Source organism: Giraffa tippelskirchi, chromosome 8 (assembly GCF_054371585.1).
Source record: "Giraffa tippelskirchi isolate mGirTip1 chromosome 8, T2T-mGirTip1v1.2.pri, whole genome shotgun sequence".
In the NCBI taxonomy this organism is placed as follows: domain Eukaryota; kingdom Metazoa; phylum Chordata; class Mammalia; order Artiodactyla; family Giraffidae; genus Giraffa; species Giraffa tippelskirchi.
This window is the reverse complement of record NC_137282.1, coordinates 67,021,209-67,043,642: the sequence shown is the minus strand read 5'-3', so window position 1 is coordinate 67,043,642 and position 22,434 is coordinate 67,021,209. Positions and strand designations below refer to the sequence as shown.

The 22,434-nt window shown below is 55.1% G+C and overlaps 3 protein-coding genes across 3 annotated transcripts; all 3 read left to right on the top strand.

The window, feature by feature from the left end:
• The first annotated feature begins 1,514 nt into the window (after positions 1 to 1,514).
• On the top strand, positions 1,515 to 3,306 carry LOC145517305 (uncharacterized). Its single transcript, XM_081519584.1, has 3 exons — positions 1,515 to 1,692; positions 2,092 to 2,404; positions 2,657 to 3,306. Exons 1-3 carry the CDS (start codon positions 1,558 to 1,560, stop codon positions 3,283 to 3,285), a joined length of 1,077 nt encoding a protein of 358 aa, XP_081375710.1. The 5' UTR covers positions 1,515 to 1,557; the 3' UTR covers positions 3,286 to 3,306.
• Positions 3,307 to 9,166: 5,860 nt separating this feature from the next.
• LOC145517313 (uncharacterized) lies at positions 9,167 to 13,209 on the top strand. The gene is made up of 3 exons (XM_081519591.1): positions 9,167 to 9,335; positions 9,735 to 10,047; positions 10,300 to 13,209. The coding sequence occupies exons 1-3, from the start codon at positions 9,201 to 9,203 to the stop codon at positions 10,926 to 10,928; spliced, it is 1,077 nt and encodes a 358-aa protein (XP_081375717.1). The 5' UTR covers positions 9,167 to 9,200; the 3' UTR covers positions 10,929 to 13,209.
• A 3,589-nt stretch (positions 13,210 to 16,798) lies between these two features.
• On the top strand, positions 16,799 to 20,743 carry LOC145517303 (uncharacterized). Its single transcript, XM_081519582.1, has 3 exons — positions 16,799 to 16,976; positions 17,376 to 17,688; positions 17,941 to 20,743. Exons 1-3 carry the CDS (start codon positions 16,842 to 16,844, stop codon positions 18,567 to 18,569), a joined length of 1,077 nt encoding a protein of 358 aa, XP_081375708.1. The 5' UTR covers positions 16,799 to 16,841; the 3' UTR covers positions 18,570 to 20,743.
• Positions 20,744 to 22,434: the final 1,691 nt, after the last annotated feature.

Here is a 22,434-nt window from a genome sequence, read left to right as displayed (position 1 = left end):
ACCCCAGCATCCATGCTCAACTCATCTCTGACACAGAAGGGGAGAATATCCAAATGGGAACAAGAAAGCCTCTTCAATACATGTCCATGGGAAAACCAGACAGCTACATCTGAAGAACGCTATTGGTTTTGATCTCAGACCACCTCAATATCGGGGAAAACCTCACCCTAAAGGCTGATGTCATGAGATAGCTAGAAAGAAGCGTAGGTCAAAGGCTCCTTAACATCAGAGTCTCCTTGCCATTTGCTGGGCGGAGGTAGAAATGGGTCTCTTCAAGTAAGGGAAAGAGGTACACGAAGTACACCAATGGGTTTCCATCCAATGGAACCTCTTCACAACAGAGAAGCTAAGCAAGCATTCACAAATGCAAAAGAGAGGAAACGGAACACGAGAGACTCCTTGCAAGTGGTGTATCTGAGAAGGGGTTCATATGGAAAGAGACGAAGAATGCACAGCACTCAGATTCCAAGAAACACCACCACCACCCTTGACCCTTCCCCCATGACCAACTCCGACCTAAAGCCTTTCTCTCCCTCTAACCTATCCCTAAAACATAACCCTCATCTAATCATATACACGTGCATTCCTAGCATCCATCCGTCCACACACGAGAGAGAAAGAGGAAGACACAGACTGAATTGAGAAAGGAAAAGAGAGGGACACAGCCAGAGAGAGACACGGAACCAAAGAGAGGAAAGGAGTCGATGGTCCAGACTTTTCATCAATCTGTCTCGAAGGTAGAAGCAATGACAGCGCCCATCCACCCCAGAAGGGGGAAAAGGACGGAAGGTTTGGAGAGGAAAAGACAAGAACGCAGGGAGCCATTAGAAGCTCAGCCACCCGCAGAAGCCGAGCTGGGACACTTGAACAGAATCTCAATGGAAACAGAGGACCAGAAAGTTGGCCACTCTTTTCTATAAGAGAGGGAGACCTTCGAGTCTTCCTTTCGGTCCTCCAACTTGGATGCGGGGTCTCAAAACAGTCAGGAGGGGGAGTGCCTTTTCCTGGGTACCACGGCACATCCAGGCCTCGTTCTGCCCCATTCTGTGCTGTGTCAGCCCAGGAAGGAATCTTTCTTTCTGAAGTCTCAGCGCACACGCTCCACGTGATATCGGCCCCAGGTGGAAAGGCATGGAGCTGCTCGTAGGCCGACAGACCTAGGAAGCAGATGGGAGAATGACCGCCACTCTGCAGATGGAGAGACTGGGGAAACCCTGAGGGGCATATGCTTGTCCAGGGCCACACCACTTATGAGAAGAAGGAGCCTGGTCTGAGAGCAGCGGGGCCCTCGGAGCTCAGGCCCTGGCTGCACCCAGGCCTCCCCAGGGCTGTCGGCTGGGCTGGGTGGGTGTCACTGTGCCTGCACATGGCTTAAGGGTGGTGGTCGAGCAGTCAGAAACCCAGGGATTCGCTTGGGAAGTTTTGGGGAAGGGACCTCAGCACGAACCCCAGGAAATGATGTCACCTGCCGGCAACAGAACCCAACAGAACCCGCAATCCGGGTATCCAGGCCTCGAGAGCGGAGAGGAGCCCCCAGCCAGATCACTTGCTGCCGAGATGTTCTGCTGTTTGCCCCTGCCCAGAGGCCGGGGCCTCAGGAGAGCTCACAGGCAGTGTGCGTGGGCACCCTGTCGACGTTGGCTCAGGGCACCCCCGAGACGCCTCTGGCCCTTTGCCCGGAGAAACAGAAAGGTAACACGGGGAGCCCCAGGCCGGGCCAGGCCACCTCTCCCATGCCACCCGGAAACACCGGGTCCTTTGCCTGTGTGTGTGGATGCGGGTTTCTCGGGGTGTGTCTCCCTCAAGGAAGCCCAGGTGGATGTGGGGTCAGAAGCCTGCGGACAAGTTGTGTCCACACCCCAGGGGAGAGCATGCTGGGCGGGATGGGGAGAGTGCGGGCAGGGCCGGCCGCCCAGGCTGACCTCACACCCTCAGGTGGGTCTCTTTCCTCCCGGGTGGGGATCTGAGCAGACACACGTCTCTGACCCTTCTGGGCAGAGAAGTTCGAGCAGGCCGAAGCAGCGGCTCCACTGGCCAGGCCCAGCTCGGAAAACTCCCAGCATGGCTGGCTGACGGTCACTGTCGTTGCAGAGCTTCCCACGTGATGAGGCCGAGGACGGGGACACCCCATCCAGCTCCCGGAGGGAGGGGTCGGAGCACCACCCCCCCGCCCGTGAGGCCCAGTGCAGGCTCCAGGTGAGCGTGCCCACGGAGGCATCAGCCCCACCGGGGGCGAAGCGGAGGCGGGGAAGGCCTGCTGCCGAGACACCGCCCAGGATACACCCGGCGGCCCAGTCTGAGGCTGCCACGGAGCTCAGCACACCCGGCTCCGACCCAGAGTCCCGAGAACCCCGGCCTCTGAGGCAGCAGGAGGACCTGGAGCCCAGCACGCCAGAGCACAGAGGTGAGGACGCTGGGGCTGGTGTACGGGAGTGTGTGCGGAGGGGGTGCTGAGCTACACAGGGACGAGTCCCCGAAAGCTGCTGCTGGGCCTGCAGCAAGCGCTGGCCTCACACCCCCCGCCCCCCATCTTGCACACTTCAGTCCCAAAAGACATCCGACCCTGGGTATTCTTTGGGAATCTCTTGGAAGCTTTCTGTCCCGGGATACGCACATGCCAAGGCTGGCCTGCGGGCAAACGATGCTTCTCCCACAGCTCTAGCACTGGCCTCCAACTGGAACCAGGCTCCACTTCCCAGACCTGTCCCTACAGAGGTGGTGGCTCCAGGTGCAGGACCCAGGGATCCACCGAGGGCAGATGGAGAACCGAGACTTGCCCTCGCAGAGACACCAGGCCAGCTGGGTACTGGCCAGCACACCGGGCAGATCGGATCTCCGTGCCTGCAGGACCCCCAGCCCCAGGCACTGATGTCCCACCCCCTCAGCCAGAACCTCCACCTCCACGTGCACCTCTACCTGCTCGGCCTTTGGCAGGAGAACCCGAGGCAGAGGAGGAGTCACCGCCTCGGCAGGGAGAGCCTGCCCTGGCTCCCGCGCAACACCCAGACGCCCACGATGACTCACCCACCCCTGCAGGGAGAACGAGCCCCCGCTCTGGACAGAGACCCAGAGCCCTTGCCGGAAACACCACGTCCAGGGGAGCGGTCGGCTCTGCAGCCTCCATCCCTGTCTGCTCACCGTGGACGCCGTCAACTCGGTCTGCCCCCAGGGGACATGGAGTTCCTTTCCCCCGAACTGCTTTGCATTTGGTTTGTTTCCACCTTTCTGGTGATGTTTTCTTTTTTGCATGGTTTCCTGTATTTTTGTTGGTTAAGTTGGGATTAGTAAACTTTTTCATCATTGTTGCAATTTGGGAACACTGTTGTGTAACTCTGGTGATACTGTGTTACCATCACCACTTTGTAGTTTCAGACCCGTTCCATCTTTATGCCCCACCCCCCAACAAAGCCTGGATTCAAGGCAAGCACGCCCTGTTCATCCCTCCGCCCGATCCTGAACACAGTTTCATCTTTTCCTTCTGCATTCCTTCCTATATTCTTGGTGTCCCCAATCAATGACTCTCAGTGAAATGACTGAAGGAGTTTTTTTCGGACGCTCCACCTACTGTAAGACTCCACTGGAGAGTTCTCATGTTTATGTCCTTTGAACTAGCCTTTGATAGCCGAAAGGACGTTGTACTTCCTTTCAAGATACCATGTGCCAAACGAAGCCCTTTTGGCAAATGCCATCATTATCTCCAGGCAGGCATTGCTGTTTGAAGGGTGCCATCTCAGCCAGAAGGCAGAGGCTGAGCTCCTCTTGTTGCACCAGCTCCCAAAAGAAGCCAAGAAAGGGAGCTGGAACAACAAACCACCCCAACGCCCAGGAAAGCGTTCTTCATGACAGAAGGCTAGAAAATGACCCAACATCCTTGTGGCCCAGAACCCCTCTAGAAATTCACTGTTCCATAAAAAAGAGAAACAGATGGGAAGTTCCAAGGAGAGGCAATGCCCATGGCCAGTGTATTTTAGAGACGGCCTGACCGCTCCGGGGAAGACACGCACTGACAGAACCCCTTGGGAAACAGCCGTGATAGTCCTCACTGTCATAAGGGATTCCTCTGGGGACAACCTGCCCTGGGCACCACACGAGGGAGCAGACCGGCTTCTCTTCCTCTGCCCCCACACCATTCACTCATGAAGGCAGCTCAGGTGTTCTCATGCCCTGCCTGCCTGCCTGCCTGGCTCATCCGTGAGCTGTGACCACCTCCAGGACAGGACTCCACCTTCTGCTCTCTGTGTACCGTGAATCTGCACACAGTGGGCTTTCAGAACCTTAGGAGACTTGAGCCATTCCCACTCGAGCCAGAACCCTCCCCAGGAAGGAAAACAGCTGTGGAGTCCTTTTGGCCCCAGCACTGGTTCCGAAACCCTGGCGGCTCCTAGAGCCTCTACGGTGTGAAGAGGGAGGTCCCTTTTGACAGAGCTTTCCGGCCGTCAGATCTAAGCTGCTGTTTCACTGTCAGCTGTGTCTCTTCCGTTGCAGTGTTGCAGGTGGGCCACGCTGCTCCAAAGGAGCTCACAAGCTGAGTTTCAAGGGAGGTATTGAGAGGACAGGGATGGCTACAACGTGCTGCAAACTGAGTGAGGGTCCCCACAATCCTCAGCAAAGGTGTGTGGTGTGCAAGTGGGGAGTAGAGGGCCCCCAAGTTCCAAAGGAAGGGAGGTACTCGGGAGCTAAAGCCCTTGGCTGCTGTGGTAGCAGCTGCAGATGGCAGCTCGTCCACAGTGCACTTCGAATGAGGTCATATGAGCGGGACTCTGGAAATGGCTCCGAAATCCAGAGAAAGGGGTCAGGGTATGTGGGAATCCGGCGGGGGTGGGGGGTGGATGAAGGAAGGTGTCCTTCCTCTCTCCAGTGCAATTTGGTTTGGTGAGTCTCAAAGCTACCAGATGGCACTTCCCAAGTCAGGCCCCCGCAGGAATCAGGGTGGGCTGCATGCCTCGGCCCCTGCCACAGGGACAAGCCACACCAGTGGCCTCCCTGAGCTCCAATGGCCGGATCTGGGGGTTCTGTCTGGGTGCACACCTGCTTGTTCTGGCCAAGTTCCCCGCTTCTCTGAGCACCAGCTTCAACCTCTCGAATGAGGACATCGATTGCTACCTTGGCACGTTACTCTCTTCATCCTGTGAAGACTCATTAGGCTTATCCTACAATTACTAGCTGGCCCGAGGAGATATCTCCTGAATCCAGATTAAGCTGGAGTCTCCCAGGCTCATCTGGCATGTCTTCCCTGAAGTCTGCCAAAACCCACACCCTTGCGTTTCCAGGGACTCCCCTTAGCCAGCTGGGCAGAAAACCCAGCATGTTTCAAACAAGCTGACAGACAAGCGGGAGAGGACTCACGGGCAGACGGCTTCCCTCAGGTCTCGGGTGGAGCTCTGGGACCACAGCAGCAACAGGCCATCCCAGTCCCTGGGCTCAGCAGCGCCCTCATTCTCACGCCGGCGGCTCTGCCCTGAGGGGAGCAGGAAGGTCACCAACTGCCGCAGGCGGACCTCACGCCCCTCCCACTTATGGAGCCTGACCTCCCCCGGCCCCACCCCTTCCCCTACCCCAGCAGGACGAGAGCTCCTCTTCCCCTGGCTTCTAACGTGAGGCCCGGCCCTGGGCCCCGATTGGGCACTGCCCCAGTCCGGAGCCAATCACAGTGGCCAAGGAGGTGGAAGGCACCGATTGGCCAGGGCCAGGTCATGTGACCATACTCCCCAGGAAACTCAAATATTACCAAGATTCCCTAAGAAACCAATGAACAAAATTATCCAGTAAAGGCAAACCGTACTTTTTAATGAGGCCAAAGTCACAGAAAAAAAAAAAAAAAAAGCTTCACAATGAAGTGCTCAAGGAAGCTACAAAATAAACTTTCAAAAAAGTTTAGTAGTTTTTTTAATAGGGTGACGGAGAGCTATACCTATCCCATATATGTGAATTTAGGTTTAAACTAGATTTCCCTTGGCTATTTTATAAGACAAAAAAACCCACATCACCCCCTTTCACTCCCCCCCACACCCAAAAAGTGTTTTAATCTATTGAATTTTTGTGTCCTCAGTTGTGTCTGATTCACGGCAACTCACGATCTCTACACAGCCAGGCTCTTCCGTCCATGGAATTCAGGGCAATTTTTTCTGTCACAGTAAATGCCCACCCTGGGTGATCCAAACGGAAGGGCTCAGAGGCTCCTGAGAGACTAACTCCTTTCAGCTGAGCACAGAGCTGGCTCCTCACTGGGATGCCTGTGGCCTGGGGCTCCCAGAGGGGAGAGCAGCACTCGCCCCACCGTGTGGTCACTGCTGGAAGTGCAGGCTGCTCCTCACTCCCCCTTGACAGTGTCCCTGAGGGCAGAACAGTGTGAAGTTAATCAAGGTGGAAACGCAAACTCCAATGCAAGCAAACTTCCCTCAAGGTCTCCAATACCACTCAGGAACAGGGTATTGGAAACTGCAGGGGATGACATGAATGAAGATGGAGACTTGACACCTTACACCGAGTTCACTTCCAGTTATCCCTAGACAAACATTCCATGAAAACTTGTCACAAATCTAGAGGAACAATGAGCCGAAACCGGACACGTGCTTTGAGTCTTCACACACAAAACTAAAAGGCAGTCCACAAAAAAAACCAGGAGAATACAGTGGACTTTGCAAAATCAAAGATATCTACTGTGGGAAAGACCTCAGTACAAAAGCAAAAGACAGGTCACACATCGCGAGACGAATGAGTGGAAACACAAAGCTTATCAAGGATGTGTCTCCAAACAGACAAAGAACACCAACACAACAAGCCTGTGAAAACTAGGGAAAGGTCTGAAGGGACACCAGACTGAGGAAGACACACACAGAGTATCCCGGATGATGTCCAGCACTGAGGGCCTGAAGAATCAACAGTCTAGTTGTACCTCCTCAGGCCTGTGTGACCCTGGGTGAGGCCTCTGTTTCCCGGTGGCTCTGAGAGATGGACAGGGAGGAAGGGGAAGAGAAATCACTTGCATTTCTAATACTCACAGCAAAGTCTTCCAATGAGAAGGGAATTATCACCCCCACTGACAATGCCATTCACTGAAGTGATCCCCACGGGTCCATCTAACCCAGAAGGGAAGGAAGGACCTGTTCTCACAAAACGGCGAGAGATGGAAGAAGGAAGATCAAGCCCACACCAATCCCTGGAAAGAGAAGCTGTGCTCAGGGCTTGAAAGAATTCCTATTTGGAAAATGATATCCCAGCCCCACAAGGCAATCCACAGCTTCGATGCTATTCCTCCCAAAATGCCAATGCATTTTCGCACCCAACCAAGAATTGCAAAAGGGGTACGGAAACAGAAAAGAGCCTAAATTGTCAATACAATCCGACGAAAAAGCCCCGATACGGACATCCAAGGTTGTGTGAAAGGAAATCAGACGACCAAACTAGGATCCTCAGGAGAGTATCGGAGAAGGCAATGGCGACCCACTCCAGTACTCTTGCCTGGAAAATGCCCTGGACGGAGGAGCCTGGTAGGCTGCAGGCCATGGGGTCGCGCAGAGTCAGACACGACTGAAGTGACTTAGCCGCAGCAGCAGCAGCAGGAGCCGGACAGTATGCTATTGGGAATACAACAACACACACAGATCCAGATCGATGGAATAAAGTTGAGGGTCCAGACACAGACCCCAGCATCCATGCTCAACTCATCTCTGACACAGAAGGGGAGAATATCCAAATGGGAACAAGAAAGCCTCTTCAATACATGTCCATGGGAAAACCAGACAGCTACATCTGAAGAACGCTATTGGTTTTGATCTCAGACCACCTCAATATCGGGGAAAACCTCACCCTAAAGGCTGATGTCATGAGATAGCTAGAAAGAAGCGTAGGTCAAAGGCTCCTTAACATCAGAGTCTCCTTGCCATTTGCTGGGCGGAGGTAGAAATGGGTCTCTTCAAGTAAGGGAAAGAGGTACACGAAGTACACCAATGGGTTTCCATCCAATGGAACCTCTTCACAACAGAGAAGCTAAGCAAGCATTCACAAATGCAAAAGAGAGGAAACGGAACACGAGAGACTCCTTGCAAGTGGTGTATCTGAGAAGGGGTTCATATGGAAAGAGACGAAGAATGCACAGCACTCAGATTCCAAGAAACACCACCACCACCCTTGACCCTTCCCCCATGACCAACTCCGACCTAAAGCCTTTCTCTCCCTCTAACCTATCCCTAAAACATAACCCTCATCTAATCATATACACGTGCATTCCTAGCATCCATCCGTCCACACACGAGAGAGAAAGAGGAAGACACAGACTGAATTGAGAAAGGAAAAGAGAGGGACACAGCCAGAGAGAGACACGGAACCAAAGAGAGGAAAGGAGTCGATGGTCCAGACTTTTCATCAATCTGTCTCGAAGGTAGAAGCAATGACAGCGCCCATCCACCCCAGAAGGGGGAAAAGGACGGAAGGTTTGGAGAGGAAAAGACAAGAACGCAGGGAGCCATTAGAAGCTCAGCCACCCGCAGAAGCCGAGCTGGGACACTTGAACAGAATCTCAATGGAAACAGAGGACCAGAAAGTTGGCCACTCTTTTCTATAAGAGAGGGAGACCTTCGAGTCTTCCTTTCGGTCCTCCAACTTGGATGCGGGGTCTCAAAACAGTCAGGAGGGGGAGTGCCTTTTCCTGGGTACCACGGCACATCCAGGCCTCGTTCTGCCCCATTCTGTGCTGTGTCAGCCCAGGAAGGAATCTTTCTTTCTGAAGTCTCAGCGCACACGCTCCACGTGATATCGGCCCCAGGTGGAAAGGCATGGAGCTGCTCGTAGGCCGACAGACCTAGGAAGCAGATGGGAGAATGACCGCCACTCTGCAGATGGAGAGACTGGGGAAACCCTGAGGGGCATATGCTTGTCCAGGGCCACACCACTTATGAGAAGAAGGAGCCTGGTCTGAGAGCAGCGGGGCCCTCGGAGCTCAGGCCCTGGCTGCACCCAGGCCTCCCCAGGGCTGTCGGCTGGGCTGGGTGGGTGTCACTGTGCCTGCACATGGCTTAAGGGTGGTGGTCGAGCAGTCAGAAACCCAGGGATTCCCTTGGGAAGTTTTGGGGAAGGGACCTCAGCACGAACCCCAGGAAATGATGTCACCTGCCGGCAACAGAACCCAACAGAACCCGCAACCCGGGTATCCAGGCCTCGAGAGCGGAGAGGAGCCCCCAGCCAGATCACTTGCTGCCGAGATGTTCTGCTGTTTGCCCCTGCCCAGAGGCCGGGGCCTCAGGAGAGCTCACAGGCAGTGTGCGTGGGCACCCTGTCGACGTTGGCTCAGGGCACCCCCGAGACGCCTCTGGCCCTTTGCCCGGAGAAACAGAAAGGTAACACGGGGAGCCCCAGGCCGGGCCAGGCCACCTCTCCCATGCCACCCGGAAACACCGGGTCCTTTGCCTGTGTGTGTGGATGCGGGTTTCTCGGGGTGTGTCTCCCTCAAGGAAGCCCAGGTGGATGTGGGGTCAGAAGCCTGCGGACAAGTTGTGTCCACACCCCAGGGGAGAGCATGCTGGGCGGGATGGGGAGAGTGCGGGCAGGGCCGGCCGCCCAGGCTGACCTCACACCCTCAGGTGGGTCTCTTTCCTCCCGGGTGGGGATCTGAGCAGACACACGTCTCTGACCCTTCTGGGCAGAGAAGTTCGAGCAGGCCGAAGCAGCGGCTCCACTGGCCAGGCCCAGCTCGGAAAACTCCCAGCATGGCTGGCTGACGGTCACTGTCGTTGCAGAGCTTCCCACGTGATGAGGCCGAGGACGGGGACACCCCATCCAGCTCCCGGAGGGAGGGGTCGGAGCACCACCCCCCCGCCCGTGAGGCCCAGTGCAGGCTCCAGGTGAGCGTGCCCACGGAGGCATCAGCCCCACCGGGGGCGAAGCGGAGGCGGGGAAGGCCTGCTGCCGAGACACCGCCCAGGATACACCCGGCGGCCCAGTCTGAGGCTGCCACGGAGCTCAGCACACCCGGCTCCGACCCAGAGTCCCGAGAACCCCGGCCTCTGAGGCAGCAGGAGGACCTGGAGCCCAGCACGCCAGAGCACAGAGGTGAGGACGCTGGGGCTGGTGTACGGGAGTGTGTGCGGAGGGGGTGCTGAGCTACACAGGGACGAGTCCCCGAAAGCTGCTGCTGGGCCTGCAGCAAGCGCTGGCCTCACACCCCCCGCCCCCCATCTTGCACACTTCAGTCCCAAAAGACATCCGACCCTGGGTATTCTTTGGGAATCTCTTGGAAGCTTTCTGTCCCGGGATACGCACATGCCAAGGCTGGCCTGCGGGCAAACGATGCTTCTCCCACAGCTCTAGCACTGGCCTCCAACTGGAACCAGGCTCCACTTCCCAGACCTGTCCCTACAGAGGTGGTGGCTCCAGGTGCAGGACCCAGGGATCCACCGAGGGCAGATGGAGAACCGAGACTTGCCCTCGCAGAGACACCAGGCCAGCTGGGTACTGGCCAGCACACCGGGCAGATCGGATCTCCGTGCCTGCAGGACCCCCAGCCCCAGGCACTGATGTCCCACCCCCTCAGCCAGAACCTCCACCTCCACGTGCACCTCTACCTGCTCGGCCTTTGGCAGGAGAACCCGAGGCAGAGGAGGAGTCACCGCCTCGGCAGGGAGAGCCTGCCCTGGCTCCCGCGCAACACCCAGACGCCCACGATGACTCACCCACCCCTGCAGGGAGAACGAGCCCCCGCTCTGGACAGAGACCCAGAGCCCTTGCCGGAAACACCACGTCCAGGGGAGCGGTCGGCTCTGCAGCCTCCATCCCTGTCTGCTCACCGTGGACGCCGTCAACTCGGTCTGCCCCCAGGGGACATGGAGTTCCTTTCCCCCGAACTGCTTTGCATTTGGTTTGTTTCCACCTTTCTGGTGATGTTTTCTTTTTTGCATGGTTTCCTGTATTTTTGTTGGTTAAGTTGGGATTAGTAAACTTTTTCATCATTGTTGCAATTTGGGAACACTGTTGTGTAACTCTGGTGATACTGTGTTACCATCACCACTTTGTAGTTTCAGACCCGTTCCATCTTTATGCCCCACCCCCCAACAAAGCCTGGATTCAAGGCAAGCACGCCCTGTTCATCCCTCCGCCCGATCCTGAACACAATTTCATCTTTTCCTTCTGCATTCCTTCCTATATTCTTGGTGTCCCCAATCAATGACTCTCAGTGAAATGACTGAAGGAGTTTTTTTCGGACGCTCCACCTACTGTAAGACTCCACTGGAGAGTTCTCATGTTTATGTCCTTTGAACTAGCCTTTGATAGCCGAAAGGACGTTGTACGTCCTTTCAAGATACCATGTGCCAAACGAAGCCCTTTTGGCAAATGCCATCATTATCTCCAGGCAGGCATTGCTGTTTGAAGGGTGCCATCTCAGCCAGAAGGCAGAGGCTGAGCTCCTCTTGTTGCACCAGCTCCCAAAAGAAGCCAAGAAAGGGAGCTGGAACAACAAACCACCCCAACGCCCAGGAAAGCGTTCTTCATGACAGAAGGCTAGAAAATGACCCAACATCCTTGTGGCCCAGAACCCCTCTAGAAATTCACTGTTCCATAAAAAAGAGAAACAGATGGGAAGTTCCAAGGAGAGGCAATGCCCATGGCCAGTGTATTTTAGAGACGGCCTGACCGCTCCGGGGAAGACACGCACTGACAGAACCCCTTGGGAAACAGCCGTGATAGTCCTCACTGTCGTAAGGGATTCCTCTGGGGACAACCTGCCCTGGGCACCACACGAGGGAGCAGACCGGCTTCTCTTCCTCTGCCCCCACACCATTCACTCATGAAGGCAGCTCAGGTGTTCTCATGCCCTGCCTGCCTGCCTGCCTGGCTCATCCGTGAGCTGTGACCACCTCCAGGACAGGACTCCACCTTCTGCTCTCTGTGTACCGTGAATCTGCACACAGTGGGCTTTCAGAACCTTAGGAGACTTGAGCCATTCCCACTCGAGCCAGAACCCTCCCCAGGAAGGAAAACAGCTGTGGAGTCCTTTTGGCCCCAGCACTGGTTCCGAAACCCTGGCGGCTCCTAGAGCCTCTACGGTGTGAAGAGGGAGGTCCCTTTTGACAGAGCTTTCCGGCCGTCAGATCTAAGCTGCTGTTTCACTGTCAGCTGTGTCTCTTCCGTTGCAGTGTTGCAGGTGGGCCACGCTGCTCCAAAGGAGCTCACAAGCTGAGTTTCAAGGGAGGTATTGAGAGGACAGGGATGGCTACAACGTGCTGCAAACTGAGTGAGGGTCCCCACAATCCTCAGCAAAGGTGTGTGGTGTGCAAGTGGGGAGTAGAGGGCCCCCAAGTTCCAAAGGAAGGGAGGTACTCGGGAGCTAAAGCCCTTGGCTGCTGTGGTAGCAGCTGCAGATGGCAGCTCGTCCACAGTGCACTTCGAATGAGGTCATATGAGCGGGACTCTGGAAATGGCTCCGAAATCCAGAGAAAGGGGTCAGGGTATGTGGGAATCCGGCGGGGGTGGGGGGTGGATGAAGGAAGGTGTCCTTCCTCTCTCCAGTGCAATTTGGTTTGGTGAGTCTCAAAGCTACCAGATGGCACTTCCCAAGTCAGGCCCCCGCAGGAATCAGGGTGGGCTGCATGCCTCGGCCCCTGCCACAGGGACAAGCCACACCAGTGGCCTCCCTGAGCTCCAATGGCCGGATCTGGGGGTTCTGTCTGGGTGCACACCTGCTTGTTCTGGCCAAGTTCCCCGCTTCTCTGAGCACCAGCTTCAACCTCTCGAATGAGGACATCGATTGCTACCTTGGCACGTTACTCTCTTCATCCTGTGAAGACTCATTAGGCTTATCCTACAATTACTAGCTGGCCCGAGGAGATATCTCCTGAATCCAGATTAAGCTGGAGTCTCCCAGGCTCATCTGGCATGTCTTCCCTGAAGTCTGCCAAAACCCACACCCTTGCGTTTCCAGGGACTCCCCTTAGCCAGCTGGGCAGAAAACCCAGCATGTTTCAAACAAGCTGACAGACAAGCGGGAGAGGACTCACGGGCAGACGGCTTCCCTCAGGTCTCGGGTGGAGCTCTGGGACCACAGCAGCAACAGGCCATCCCAGTCCCTGGGCTCAGCAGCGCCCTCATTCTCACGCCGGCGGCTCTGCCCTGAGGGGAGCAGGAAGGTCACCAACTGCCGCAGGCGGACCTCACGCCCCTCCCACTTATGGAGCCTGACCTCCCCCGGCCCCACCCCTTCCCCTACCCCAGCAGGACGAGAGCTCCTCTTCCCCTGGCTTCTAACGTGAGGCCCGGCCCTGGGCCCCGATTGGGCACTGCCCCAGTCCGGAGCCAATCACAGTGGCCAAGGAGGTGGAAGGCACCGATTGGCCAGGGCCAGGTCATGTGACCATACTCCCCAGGAAACTCAAATATTACCAAGATTCCCTAAGAAACCAATGAACAAAATTATCCAGTAAAGGCAAACCGTACTTTTTAATGAGGCCAAAGTCACAGAAAAAAAAAAAAAAAGCTTCACAATGAAGTGCTCAAGGAAGCTACAAAATAAACTTTCAAAAAAGTTTAGTAGTTTTTTTAATAGGGTGACGGAGAGCTATACCTATCCCATATATGTGAATTTAGGTTTAAACTAGATTTCCCTTGGCTATTTTATAAGACAAAAAAACCCACATCACCCCCTTTCACTCCCCCCCACACCCAAAAAGTGTTTTAATCTATTGAATTTTTGTGTCCTCAGTTGTGTCTGATTCACGGCAACTCACGATCTCTACACAGCCAGGCTCTTCCGTCCATGGAATTCAGGGCAATTTTTTCTGTCACAGTAAATGCCCACCCTGGGTGATCCAAACGGAAGGGCTCAGAGGCTCCTGAGAGACTAACTCCTTTCAGCTGAGCACAGAGCTGGCTCCTCACTGGGATGCCTGTGGCCTGGGGCTCCCAGAGGGGAGAGCAGCACTCGCCCCACCGTGTGGTCACTGCTGGAAGTGCAGGCTGCTCCTCACTCCCCCTTGACAGTGTCCCTGAGGGCAGAACAGTGTGAAGTTAATCAAGGTGGAAACGCAAACTCCAATGCAAGCAAACTTCCCTCAAGGTCTCCAATACCACTCAGGAACAGGGTATTGGAAACTGCAGGGGATGACATGAATGAAGATGGAGACTTGACACCTTACACCGAGTTCACTTCCAGTTATCCCTAGACAAACATTCCATGAAAACTTGTCACAAATCTAGAGGAACAATGAGCCGAAACCGGACACGTGCTTTGAGTCTTCACACACAAAACTAAAAGGCAGTCCACAAAAAAAACCAGGAGAATACAGTGGACTTTGCAAAATCAAAGATATCTACTGTGGGAAAGACCTCAGTACAAAAGCAAAAGACAGGTCACACATCGCGAGACGAATGAGTGGAAACACAAAGCTTATCAAGGATGTGTCTCCAAACAGACAAAGAACACCAACACAACAAGCCTGTGAAAACTAGGGAAAGGTCTGAAGGGACACCAGACTGAGGAAGACACACACAGAGTATCCCGGATGATGTCCAGCACTGAGGGCCTGAAGAATCAACAGTCTAGTTGTACCTCCTCAGGCCTGTGTGACCCTGGGTGAGGCCTCTGTTTCCCGGTGGCTCTGAGAGATGGACAGGGAGGAAGGGGAAGAGAAATCACTTGCATTTCTAATACTCACAGCAAAGTCTTCCAATGAGAAGGGAATTATCACCCCCACTGACAATGCCATTCACTGAAGTGATCCCCACGGGTCCATCTAACCCAGAAGGGAAGGAAGGACCTGTTCTCACAAAACGGCGAGAGATGGAAGAAGGAAGATCAAGCCCACACCAATCCCTGGAAAGAGAAGCTGTGCTCAGGGCTTGAAAGAATTCCTATTTGGAAAATGATATCCCAGCCCCACAAGGCAATCCACAGCTTCGATGCTATTCCTCCCAAAATGCCAATGCATTTTCGCACCCAACCAAGAATTGCAAAAGGGGTACGGAAACAGAAAAGAGCCTAAATTGTCAATACAATCCGACGAAAAAGCCCCGATACGGACATCCAAGGTTGTGTGAAAGGAAATCAGACGACCAAACTAGGATCCTCAGGAGAGTATCGGAGAAGGCAATGGCGACCCACTCCAGTACTCTTGCCTGGAAAATGCCCTGGACGGAGGAGCCTGGTAGGCTGCAGGCCATGGGGTCGCGCAGAGTCAGACACGACTGAAGTGACTTAGCCGCAGCAGCAGCAGCAGGAGCCGGACAGTATGCTATTGGGAATACAACAACACACACAGATCCAGATCGATGGAATAAAGTTGAGGGTCCAGACACAGACCCCAGCATCCATGCTCAACTCATCTCTGACACAGAAGGGGAGAATATCCAAATGGGAACAAGAAAGCCTCTTCAATACATGTCCATGGGAAAACCAGACAGCTACATCTGAAGAACGCTATTGGTTTTGATCTCAGACCACCTCAATATCGGGGAAAACCTCACCCTAAAGGCTGATGTCATGAGATAGCTAGAAAGAAGCGTAGGTCAAAGGCTCCTTAACATCAGAGTCTCCTTGCCATTTGCTGGGCGGAGGTAGAAATGGGTCTCTTCAAGTAAGGGAAAGAGGTACACGAAGTACACCAATGGGTTTCCATCCAATGGAACCTCTTCACAACAGAGAAGCTAAGCAAGCATTCACAAATGCAAAAGAGAGGAAACGGAACACGAGAGACTCCTTGCAAGTGGTGTATCTGAGAAGGGGTTCATATGGAAAGAGACGAAGAATGCACAGCACTCAGATTCCAAGAAACACCACCACCACCCTTGACCCTTCCCCCATGACCAACTCCGACCTAAAGCCTTTCTCTCCCTCTAACCTATCCCTAAAACATAACCCTCATCTAATCATATACACGTGCATTCCTAGCATCCATCCGTCCACACACGAGAGAGAAAGAGGAAGACACAGACTGAATTGAGAAAGGAAAAGAGAGGGACACAGCCAGAGAGAGACACGGAACCAAAGAGAGGAAAGGAGTCGATGGTCCAGACTTTTCATCAATCTGTCTCGAAGGTAGAAGCAATGACAGCGCCCATCCACCCCAGAAGGGGGAAAAGGACGGAAGGTTTGGAGAGGAAAAGACAAGAACGCAGGGAGCCATTAGAAGCTCAGCCACCCGCAGAAGCCGAGCTGGGACACTTGAACAGAATCTCAATGGAAACAGAGGACCAGAAAGTTGGCCACTCTTTTCTATAAGAGAGGGAGACCTTCGAGTCTTCCTTTCGGTCCTCCAACTTGGATGCGGGGTCTCAAAACAGTCAGGAGGGGGAGTGCCTTTTCCTGGGTACCACGGCACATCCAGGCCTCGTTCTGCCCCATTCTGTGCTGTGTCAGCCCAGGAAGGAATCTTTCTTTCTGAAGTCTCAGCGCACACGCTCCACGTGATATCGGCCCCAGGTGGAAAGGCATGGAGCTGCTCGTAGGCCGACAGACCTAGGAAGCAGATGGGAGAATGACCGCCACTCTGCAGATGGAGAGACTGGGGAAACCCTGAGGGGCATATGCTTGTCCAGGGCCACACCACTTATGAGAAGAAGGAGCCTGGTCTGAGAGCAGCGGGGCCCTCGGAGCTCAGGCCCTGGCTGCACCCAGGCCTCCCCAGGGCTGTCGGCTGGGCTGGGTGGGTGTCACTGTGCCTGCACATGGCTTAAGGGTGGTGGTCGAGCAGTCAGAAACCCAGGGATTCCCTTGGGAAGTTTTGGGGAAGGGACCTCAGCACGAACCCCAGGAAATGATGTCACCTGCCGGCAACAGAACCCAACAGAACCCGCAACCCGGGTATCCAGGCCTCGAGAGCGGAGAGGAGCCCCCAGCCAGATCACTTGCTGCCGAGATGTTCTGCTGTTTGCCCCTGCCCAGAGGCCGGGGCCTCAGGAGAGCTCACAGGCAGTGTGCGTGGGCACCCTGTCGACGTTGGCTCAGGGCACCCCCGAGACGCCTCTGGCCCTTTGCCCGGAGAAACAGAAAGGTAACACGGGGAGCCCCAGGCCGGGCCAGGCCACCTCTCCCATGCCACCCGGAAACACCGGGTCCTTTGCCTGTGTGTGTGGATGCGGGTTTCTCGGGGTGTGTCTCCCTCAAGGAAGCCCAGGTGGATGTGGGGTCAGAAGCCTGCGGACAAGTTGTGTCCACACCCCAGGGGAGAGCATGCTGGGCGGGATGGGGAGAGTGCGGGCAGGGCCGGCCGCCCAGGCTGACCTCACACCCTCAGGTGGGTCTCTTTCCTCCCGGGTGGGGATCTGAGCAGACACACGTCTCTGACCCTTCTGGGCAGAGAAGTTCGAGCAGGCCGAAGCAGCGGCTCCACTGGCCAGGCCCAGCTCGGAAAACTCCCAGCATGGCTGGCTGACGGTCACTGTCGTTGCAGAGCTTCCCACGTGATGAGGCCGAGGACGGGGACACCCCATCCAGCTCCCGGAGGGAGGGGTCGGAGCACCACCCCCCCGCCCGTGAGGCCCAGTGCAGGCTCCAGGTGAGCGTGCCCACGGAGGCATCAGCCCCACCGGGGGCGAAGCGGAGGCGGGGAAGGCCTGCTGCCGAGACACCGCCCAGGATACACCCGGCGGCCCAGTCTGAGGCTGCCACGGAGCTCAGCACACCCGGCTCCGACCCAGAGTCCCGAGAACCCCGGCCTCTGAGGCAGCAGGAGGACCTGGAGCCCAGCACGCCAGAGCACAGAGGTGAGGACGCTGGGGCTGGTGTACGGGAGTGTGTGCGGAGGGGGTGCTGAGCTACACAGGGACGAGTCCCCGAAAGCTGCTGCTGGGCCTGCAGCAAGCGCTGGCCTCACACCCCCCGCCCCCCATCTTGCACACTTCAGTCCCAAAAGACATCCGACCCTGGGTATTCTTTGGGAATCTCTTGGAAGCTTTCTGTCCCGGGATACGCACATGCCAAGGCTGGCCTGCGGGCAAACGATGCTTCTCCCACAGCTCTAGCACTGGCCTCCAACTGGAACCAGGCTCCACTTCCCAGACCTGTCCCTACAGAGGTGGTGGCTCCAGGTGCAGGACCCAGGGATCCACCGAGGGCAGATGGAGAACCGAGACTTGCCCTCGCAGAGACACCAGGCCAGCTGGGTACTGGCCAGCACACCGGGCAGATCGGATCTCCGTGCCTGCAGGACCCCCAGCCCCAGGCACTGATGTCCCACCCCCTCAGCCAGAACCTCCACCTCCACGTGCACCTCTACCTGCTCGGCCTTTGGCAGGAGAACCCGAGGCAGAGGAGGAGTCACCGCCTCGGCAGGGAGAGCCTGCCCTGGCTCCCGCGCAACACCCAGACGCCCACGATGACTCACCCACCCCTGCAGGGAGAACGAGCCCCCGCTCTGGACAGAGACCCAGAGCCCTTGCCGGAAACACCACGTCCAGGGGAGCGGTCGGCTCTGCAGCCTCCATCCCTGTCTGCTCACCGTGGACGCCGTCAACTCGGTCTGCCCCCAGGGGACATGGAGTTCCTTTCCCCCGAACTGCTTTGCATTTGGTTTGTTTCCACCTTTCTGGTGATGTTTTCTTTTTTGCATGGTTTCCTGTATTTTTGTTGGTTAAGTTGGGATTAGTAAACTTTTTCATCATTGTTGCAATTTGGGAACACTGTTGTGTAACTCTGGTGATACTGTGTTACCATCACCACTTTGTAGTTTCAGACCCGTTCCATCTTTATGCCCCACCCCCCAACAAAGCCTGGATTCAAGGCAAGCACGCCCTGTTCATCCCTCCGCCCGATCCTGAACACAATTTCATCTTTTCCTTCTGCATTCCTTCCTATATTCTTGGTGTCCCCAATCAATGACTCTCAGTGAAATGACTGAAGGAGTTTTTTTCGGACGCTCCACCTACTGTAAGACTCCACTGGAGAGTTCTCATGTTTATGTCCTTTGAACTAGCCTTTGATAGCCGAAAGGACGTTGTACGTCCTTTCAAGATACCATGTGCCAAACGAAGCCCTTTTGGCAAATGCCATCATTATCTCCAGGCAGGCATTGCTGTTTGAAGGGTGCCATCTCAGCCAGAAGGCAGAGGCTGAGCTCCTCTTGTTGCACCAGCTCCCAAAAGAAGCCAAGAAAGGGAGCTGGAACAACAAACCACCCCAACGCCCAGGAAAGCGTTCTTCATGACAGAAGGCTAGAAAATGACCCAACATCCTTGTGGCCCAGAACCCCTCTAGAAATTCACTGTTCCATAAAAAAGAGAAACAGATGGGAAGTTCCAAGGAGAGGCAATGCCCATGGCCAGTGTATTTTAGAGACGGCCTGACCGCTCCGGGGAAGACACGCACTGACAGAACCCCTTGGGAAACAGCCGTGATAGTCCTCACTGTCGTAAGGGATTCCTCTGGGGACAACCTGCCCTGGGCACCACACGAGGGAGCAGACCGGCTTCTCTTCCTCTGCCCCCACACCATTCACTCATGAAGGCAGCTCAGGTGTTCTCATGCCCTGCCTGCCTGCCTGCCTGGCTCATCCGTGAGCTGTGACCACCTCCAGGACAGGACTCCACCTTCTGCTCTCTGTGTACCGTGAATCTGCACACAGTGGGCTTTCAGAACCTTAGGAGACTTGAGCCATTCCCACTCGAGCCAGAACCCTCCCCAGGAAGGAAAACAGCTGTGGAGTCCTTTTGGCCCCAGCACTGGTTCCGAAACCCTGGCGGCTCCTAGAGCCTCTACGGTGTGAAGAGGGAGGTCCCTTTTGACAGAGCTTTCCGGCCGTCAGATCTAAGCTGCTGTTTCACTGTCAGCTGTGTCTCTTCCGTTGCAGTGTTGCAGGTGGGCCACGCTGCTCCAAAGGAGCTCACAAGCTGAGTTTCAAGGGAGGTATTGAGAGGACAGGGATGGCTACAACGTGCTGCAAACTGAGTGAGGGTCCCCACAATCCTCAGCAAAGGTGTGTGGTGTGCAAGTGGGGAGTAGAGGGCCCCCAAGTTCCAAAGGAAGGGAGGTACTCGGGAGCTAAAGCCCTTGGCTGCTGTGGTAGCAGCTGCAGATGGCAGCTCGTCCACAGTGCACTTCGAATGAGGTCATATGAGCGGGACTCTGGAAATGGCTCCGAAATCCAGAGAAAGGGGTCAGGGTATGTGGGAATCCGGCGGGGGTGGGGGGTGGATGAAGGAAGGTGTCCTTCCTCTCTCCAGTGCAATTTGGTTTGGTGAGTCTCAAAGCTACCAGATGGCACTTCCCAAGTCAGGCCCCCGCAGGAATCAGGGTGGGCTGCATGCCTCGGCCCCTGCCACAGGGACAAGCCACACCAGTGGCCTCCCTGAGCTCCAATGGCCGGATCTGGGGGTTCTGTCTGGGTGCACACCTGCTTGTTCTGGCCAAGTTCCCCGCTTCTCTGAGCACCAGCTTCAACCTCTCGAATGAGGACATCGATTGCTACCTTGGCACGTTACTCTCTTCATCCTGTGAAGACTCATTAGGCTTATCCTACAATTACTAGCTGGCCCGAGGAGATATCTCCTGAATCCAGATTAAGCTGGAGTCTCCCAGGCTCATCTGGCATGTCTTCCCTGAAGTCTGCCAAAACCCACACCCTTGCGTTTCCAGGGACTCCCCTTAGCCAGCTGGGCAGAAAACCCAGCATGTTTCAAACAAGCTGACAGACAAGCGGGAGAGGACTCACGGGCAGACGGCTTCCCTCAGGTCTCGGGTGGAGCTCTGGGACCACAGCAGCAACAGGCCATCCCAGTCCCTGGGCTCAGCAGCGCCCTCATTCTCACGCCGGCGGCTCTGCCCTGAGGGGAGCAGGAAGGTCACCAACTGCCGCAGGCGGACCTCACGCCCCTCCCACTTATGGAGCCTGACCTCCCCCGGCCCCACCCCTTCCCCTACCCCAGCAGGACGAGAGCTCCTCTTCCCCTGGCTTCTAACGTGAGGCCCGGCCCTGGGCCCCGATTGGGCACTGCCCCAGTCCGGAGCCAATCACAGTGGCCAAGGAGGTGGAAGGCACCGATTGGCCAGGGCCAGGTCATGTGACCATACTCCCCAGGAAACTCAAATATTACCAAGATTCCCTAAGAAACCAATGAACAAAATTATCCAGTAAAGGCAAACCGTACTTTTTAATGAGGCCAAAGTCACAGAAAAAAAAAAAAAAAAGCTTCACAATGAAGTGCTCAAGGAAGCTACAAAATAAACTTTCAAAAAAGTTTAGTAGTTTTTTTAATAGGGTGACGGAGAGCTATACCTATCCCATATATGTGAATTTAGGTTTAAACTAGATTTCCCTTGGCTATTTTATAAGACAAAAAAACCCACATCACCCCCTTTCACTCCCCCCCACACCCAAAAAGTGTTTTAATCTATTGAATTTTTGTGTCCTCAGTTGTGTCTGATTCACGGCAACTCACGATCTCTACACAGCCAGGCTCTTCCGTCCATGGAATTCAGGGCAATTTTTTCTGTCACAGTAAATGCCCACCCTGGGTGATCCAAACGGAAGGGCTCAGAGGCTCCTGAGAGACTAACTCCTTTCAGCTGAGCACAGAGCTGGCTCCTCACTGGGATGCCTGTGGCCTGGGGCTCCCAGAGGGGAGAGCAGCACTCGCCCCACCGTGTGGTCACTGCTGGAAGTGCAGGCTGCTCCTCACTCCCCCTTGACAGTGTCCCTGAGGGCAGAACAGTGTGAAGTTAATCAAGGTGGAAACGCAAACTCCAATGCAAGCAAACTTCCCTCAAGGTCTCCAATACCACTCAGGAACAGGGTATTGGAAACTGCAGGGGATGACATGAATGAAGATGGAGACTTGACACCTTACACCGAGTTCACTTCCAGTTATCCCTAGACAAACATTCCATGAAAACTTGTCACAAATCTAGAGGAACAATGAGCCGAAACCGGACACGTGCTTTGAGTCTTCACACACAAAACTAAAAGGCAGTCCACAAAAAAAACCAGGAGAATACAGTGGACTTTGCAAAATCAAAGATATCTACTGTGGGAAAGACCTCAGTACAAAAGCAAAAGACAGGTCACACATCGCGAGACGAATGAGTGGAAACACAAAGCTTATCAAGGATGTGTCTCCAAACAGACAAAGAACACCAACACAACAAGCCTGTGAAAACTAGGGAAAGGTCTGAAGGGACACCAGACTGAGGAAGACACACACAGAGTATCCCGGATGATGTCCAGCACTGAGGGCCTGAAGAATCAACAGTCTAGTTGTACCTCCTCAGGCCTGTGTGACCCTGGGTGAGGCCTCTGTTTCCCGGTGGCTCTGAGAGATGGACAGGGAGGAAGGGGAAGAGAAATCACTTGCATTTCTAATACTCACAGCAAAGTCTTCCAATGAGAAGGGAATTATCACCCCCACTGACAATGCCATTCACTGAAGTGATCCCCACGGGTCCATCTAACCCAGAAGGGAAGGAAGGACCTGTTCTCACAAAACGGCGAGAGATGGAAGAAGGAAGATCAAGCCCAC

Coding starts and splice junctions, on each gene's coding strand:
- LOC145517313 (XM_081519591.1), top strand. CDS start 9,201: ATGTTCTGCTGTTTGCCCCTGCCCAGAGGCCGGGGCCTCAGGAGAGCT. Junction 9,336..9,734: donor TTGCCCGGAGAAACAGAAAG/GTAACACGGGGA, acceptor CTGTCGTTGCAG/AGCTTCCCACGTGATGAGGC. Junction 10,048..10,299: donor CAGCACGCCAGAGCACAGAG/GTGAGGACGCTG, acceptor CTTCTCCCACAG/CTCTAGCACTGGCCTCCAAC.
- LOC145517303 (XM_081519582.1), top strand. CDS start 16,842: ATGTTCTGCTGTTTGCCCCTGCCCAGAGGCCGGGGCCTCAGGAGAGCT. Junction 16,977..17,375: donor TTGCCCGGAGAAACAGAAAG/GTAACACGGGGA, acceptor CTGTCGTTGCAG/AGCTTCCCACGTGATGAGGC. Junction 17,689..17,940: donor CAGCACGCCAGAGCACAGAG/GTGAGGACGCTG, acceptor CTTCTCCCACAG/CTCTAGCACTGGCCTCCAAC.
- LOC145517305 (XM_081519584.1), top strand. CDS start 1,558: ATGTTCTGCTGTTTGCCCCTGCCCAGAGGCCGGGGCCTCAGGAGAGCT. Junction 1,693..2,091: donor TTGCCCGGAGAAACAGAAAG/GTAACACGGGGA, acceptor CTGTCGTTGCAG/AGCTTCCCACGTGATGAGGC. Junction 2,405..2,656: donor CAGCACGCCAGAGCACAGAG/GTGAGGACGCTG, acceptor CTTCTCCCACAG/CTCTAGCACTGGCCTCCAAC.